Raw genomic sequence first — 5,032 nt, 5'->3', positions numbered from 1 at the left:
GTACGTGTTCCTTTGACGACGGGACGCCTTCTAGAACTGCGAAGACTTGAAATTTGTACAGAGTTCCAGGGTTGAGGCTGTGAAAGGCGTACGTTTCAGCCTGCGTGGAGCCATTCTGAACCATCAGACCGTCCCGGAAAGCTTCCACCTGATATACGGTGGCTGGTTGATGGTCCTTTTGCCTTCGCCACCGCAGCTGGACGTACGTGGCGTTCACACGCTCCACGCCGAGGTCAGCTACGGGACTGGGCTCTGTCGAGAAACGTAAAATGTAAAAAAACCAAACAAACATCCCACACCGTTCTTCAAAAAGTTACTGTGCCCATTTCTAACTCCGAAGCACTTTCGTACTCGTGCAGCTGAACGCCTCCTCGGCCGTAGAGTTGATTCCTGGCGCGGCGACTGTCGTGACCCTGATTTGGTACCGGGACCCCGGGTCCAGCTCGGAAACACGGGTGCCGCTATCGGCCACCGTCGTTGACTTCACAAGAGCCGCCGTGGCGTTGAACACGTCGACTGAGTATCGGTAGTACGGGCGAACTCCCGGAGGCGCTGACCAGGACACGACCACCGAGGTGGTGGAGTCAGCGCTGGCTACGAGGTTCAGCACGGCGTTCGGCACTAGAAAGATGATAGGAGGAGGGGGGGATGAAGAGTACACTCAAATACACATAGGGCTTTTCAGGGCTTCATTTGAAGCCCTGAAAAGTGAATATTCTTTTTCGCTATTTACAAATAAGACACGATACCTAAAAACGTACATACTCCCAATACGACATTTCTGGAAGACCTCCTAATACAACCTATGCCAAAAAAAGATTTATTTCTCGTGTTTACAAAACCTTTGGCTTGAACTTCAATGACTTCTACCAGTAATATTAGACAGCAGTGGAAGACCGGCACAAATAGAAGAAAATGTGTGATTATTAAAAACACACTTTTAGAACCCTGATCTGTAAAACACACAAGATTTAAAAATATGACACCGACTCTGCTGAGGGTCAGGCTCGGTCTAGGCTCTCCTAGAATTGTATTAAAATGTAATTCAGAAATGTATTAAGATATGACGACCTGTTCTGGACATTACGGATATTAGCTTGGATTCGGTTCTTTTAAGTGAATGCTAGTTCAGTCAATTTAAGAAACAGCGACGCCCTGGTGGTGTCGGAGGGTAAAGGTTTTCTGACACCTGCTGTATGTTTCATGTTTGTTCGGTGGTTTAAAAAAAATGTGGGAAAAAATAAAAGTAGTGTGTTGCATTGTCTTGGTCCTGTACAGAAATATGAAATATAAAATTAAATGACATAGTACTCACATGTAAAGGAGGAGATCTTTTCAGGTGTGCTGCTTAAATTCTGAGGCCCAACAGTTGTAATGTCTATAGAGTAATTGGTTCCAGATAAGAGCGAAGAGAGCTCCGTGTTACTGTCCGTGGTGTCTTTGCTTTGCGTTTCGCCGCCCTGCTGGCGGTAGGCGACGTTGTATCTGATGCCCGGGGCGCCGTCCATGCCTTCGGCGCCGCTCCACGTTAGCCGGATCGAAGAGTTGGTCCTGGCGGCGACGTGGACGTCTCCAGGAGGTGTGGGCACTGCGAATGTAACGGGGTTAAAAATATGCAACTTTATTAATTAGTATTTTCCAATTCATGTTTGTTATTGTTATTGTTATTGTTGAGTATTTGTGAATTTTTATCTGAATTGTTTATTTTCATTGCCAATATTTGATTGATTTTAGCTTTATTTTTGAATCGCCTTTTTGCACTCTGTCTCGTTTGTCCCTCCCGGGCCTCCGTCGTTCCTCCCGTTATTACTCCTCAGTGTTTTTAATGGCCAAGGGTAATTTGTATGGGAATTCACTGCCGCAACATCGTGCCGTTTTGTCTATAAATGTAGTAGTTTATGTCGAAGTTTTTGCTGTATATCGTTTGTCATAGTATGGTGTCATGTTACTGAGCTGTTTTGTTTAGTTTTAACCTCTATTTTAGCTTTTAGAGACGTATATAGGTTCATTAATTTTGGCGCGATTTTCCAGTAAACGCGCGCTCTGTGACGTCAGCACACAACACTGTCTTTGTTTTATGTGTAGAACCAGAGTGGAGGAAGGCCAATGAGAAGATTAATCATATTTTTAATCTTTTCTGCAGGTATGTTTTAAGTTTTTTAAAATTTTATTTCCGTTCATTTGTTCCACCCCATGCATTGTATTTATGTGTCCACCAGATGGCAGTATTACAAATTTTGTATTTTGATTTTATTTTCATTGTTCAGATTTAATGTTCAAAATGTACTTTTAAAATGTTGTCAGTGTTGGTTTTAATGGCTGAGGAGCCAGAGTGGAGGAAGGCCAACGAGGAGATTAATTCTATTTTTAATATGTTCTGCAGTAAATAAATCAAGACTGAAGAACGCTCGATCGACTCGTCGTTATTTTGAAGTCCAAATCACACCCGTTACACAAAGACATCGTGATCGGGGGGGGGGGAGTACAAGTACAGTCGAAACTCACAGGTTGCAAATAAGAAAACGTCGGACGCGTGCTCCAAGCTTCCGGCGACGGCCGTCACGGTGACGTTAAACACTTTCCCGGGGGCTAAACCCGTGACGTTGGCCGAGGTGCCGGCGGTCCGGCTGACGTTCCGATACGCCAGGCGATCGTTTGAGACGTCGACCGTGAAGAAGGTCTTTCCTCCGGAGTGAGTCCAGGTGACGGTGAGGGAGGTGGTTCCTCGCCACGTCGCCGTGACGTTTCCAGGCCTGTCGGGCTCTGGAGACCGGGGTTAGGAGGGCAGGATACCAACACGTGAGGTGTCAACGGAATTATAAATAAATAAACAAACTGATGACAAGGCAAAAAGTAGAAATGGTACATTTCTACATGGTCTTACTTGTATAGGAAGAGATTTGCGTCACGTCACTGTCTGTCCTGTTGTCTCCAGCCACAGACTGGACAGTCAGACTGTAATTCACTCCAGGAGTCAGTTTCGTGACGTTTATGCTTGTTTCAGCGACGCTGTCATTCCAGGTATAGAAACCATCCGTCCACTTTACTCTATAGAAAGAGTTGTTTCCTTCCGGTTTGGTCCAGTTCAGATATATAGACGACGTTGTGATTTCAGTGAGATTGAGATTCAGGACAATTCCAGGTCCTGTTAGTTGAAGAAAATCAAAAGTTACGCAAACAAGAAAGGAGGAAAGATGTGAAATGAGAAACATGATCCAAGTTCAATTTGTTTGACTCCTTAAATGAAGACATTTTCCATATTTCTGTAAGTAAAGGGAAATGAATGAAGTCAATATAATCCAGGTTGAATTCCTCATCATCGTCTTCATCTTACTTGTATAGGAAGAGATTTGCATCACGTCACTGTCTGTCCTGTTGTCTCCAGCCACAGACTGGACAGTCAGACTGTAATTCACTCCAGGAGTCAGTTTCGTGACGTTTATGCTTGTTTCAGCGACGCTGTCATTTCCGATATATAAACCGTCTGTCCACTTTACTCTATAGAAAGAGTTGTTTCCTTCCGGCTGATTCCAGGTGAGAAGTATGGACGAAGTCGTGACGGCAGCGACGGTGAGATTCAGGACAATTCCAGGTCCTGTAAGTTAAAGAACATGAATAAAGTGAACAATAAAAACAAACAGATAGATGGAAGTGAAATAGAACAAGAGTTCACCGCCCCACCAGAGACGTAGTCTTACTTGTATAGGAAGAGATTTGCGTCACGTCACTGTCTGTCCTGTTGTCTTCAGCCACAGACTGGACAGTCAGACTGTAATTCACTCCAGGAGTCAGTTTCGTGACGTTTATACTTGTTTCGGTGACGCTGTCATTCCAGGTATAGAAACCGTCCGTCCACTTTACTCTATAGAAAGAGTTGTTTCCTTCCGGTTTGGTCCAGTTCAGATATATAGACGACGTTGTGATTTCAGTGAGATTGAGATTCAGGACAATTCCAGGTCCTGTTAGTTAAAGAAAATCAAAAGTTATGCAAACAAGAAAGGAGGAAAGATGTGAAATGAGAAACATGATCCAAGTTCAATTTGTTTGACTCCTTAAGTTAAGACATTTTCCATATGTCTGTAAGTAAAGGGAAATGAATGAAGTCAATATAATCCAGGTTGAATTTCTCATCATCGTCTTCATCTTACTTGTATAGGAAGAGATTTGCGTCACGTCACTGTCTGTCTTATTGTCTCCAGCCACAGACTGGACAGTCAGACTGTAATTCACTCCAGGAGTCAGTCTGGTGACGTTTATGCTTGTTTCGGTGACGCTGTCATTCCAGGTATGGAAACCGTCCGTCCACTTCACTCTATAGAAAGAGTTGTTTCCTTCCGGTTTGGCCCAGTTCAGATATATAGATGACGTTGTTTTTCCTTTAACATTGAGACTTTCAACCATGTTGGGTTCTGCGAGGAAAAATAAGTTAAATGAATAAGAATGACAAAAAAAAAAACATGTTTGGAAACTATCCAGCAATTTATCTGTCGTGTCGTTTTGTATTTTTTTCTTCTTCCTTCACTCAACAGTCGCTTTGTTTTATTACTCATGCAAGTAATTTTATAACTGAATTTCACCAATAATGTTTATATAACACATTGTGCTATAGCGTGTGTGTGGTTTTGTTACAACAGCACCCTCTAGTGGAAACATCTAGAACTGCAATATCATTTTCAATCTTTTCTGAAACGAAATGGCAAAAAAAAAAAAAAAGATGTGTTTTCAACTTGTAAGTTTGTCGTGGGACACAAACGCTCTCACCTTTGCACATTATTAAAATCGTGAATTGAGGGGAACTTACTTGTGTACCGACGCAAAGTGGAACCTTCTCCTTCGGTTCGGCCATCTTGAGCCACAGCGGTAACCGTTACGTCGTACTGCGTTCCGGCTGTGAGGCCCGTGATGTTCCAGGTTTCGGTCGTACCGACAGAATCGGCTCCATCTCCGTGCGTCCAGTTGATCCTGTAGGACGAGATCTCGCCCGGCGGCTCCGTCCACGTCACCAAGATGGAGGACGTCGTGGACGTAGCGT

The 5,032-nt window shown here is 43.8% G+C and overlaps 2 protein-coding genes across 2 annotated transcripts in view; both read right to left on the bottom strand.

The window, feature by feature from the left end:
• LOC308136453 (receptor-type tyrosine-protein phosphatase eta-like) overlaps positions 1–456 on the bottom strand; it is a 17,072-nt gene extending 16,616 nt beyond the window's left edge. The window contains exons 1-2 of the mRNA XM_080504792.1: positions 352–456; positions 1–252 (exon numbers count right to left, since the gene is read on the bottom strand). The exon at positions 1–252 is cut by the window's left edge and continues 12 nt beyond it. Coding sequence (XP_080360918.1) covers positions 1–124 — 124 coding nt within the window. The 5' untranslated portion in view covers positions 125–252; positions 352–456. The remainder of the gene's footprint in view (positions 253–351) is intronic.
• A 1,993-nt stretch (positions 457–2,449) lies between these two features.
• On the bottom strand, positions 2,450–4,827 carry LOC308136451 (receptor-type tyrosine-protein phosphatase eta-like; the record flags this gene model as incomplete). Its single annotated transcript, XM_080504787.1, has 6 exons — positions 4,802–4,827; positions 4,149–4,409; positions 3,699–3,959; positions 3,335–3,595; positions 2,885–3,145; positions 2,450–2,763 (listed from the first exon to the last, which is right to left on the bottom strand). The coding sequence occupies exons 2-6, from the start codon at positions 4,399–4,401 to the stop codon at positions 2,450–2,452; spliced, it is 1,350 nt and encodes a 449-aa protein (XP_080360913.1). The 5' UTR covers positions 4,402–4,409; positions 4,802–4,827.
• Positions 4,828–5,032: the final 205 nt, after the last annotated feature.

The sequence above is a fragment of the Blennius ocellaris genome (assembly GCF_963422515.1).
Source record: "Blennius ocellaris genome assembly, chromosome: 11".
Taxonomy (NCBI): Eukaryota; Metazoa; Chordata; class Actinopteri; order Blenniiformes; family Blenniidae; genus Blennius; species Blennius ocellaris.
The sequence above is the reverse complement of the archived record's forward strand: the minus strand, read 5'-3'. Positions and strand labels throughout refer to the sequence as shown.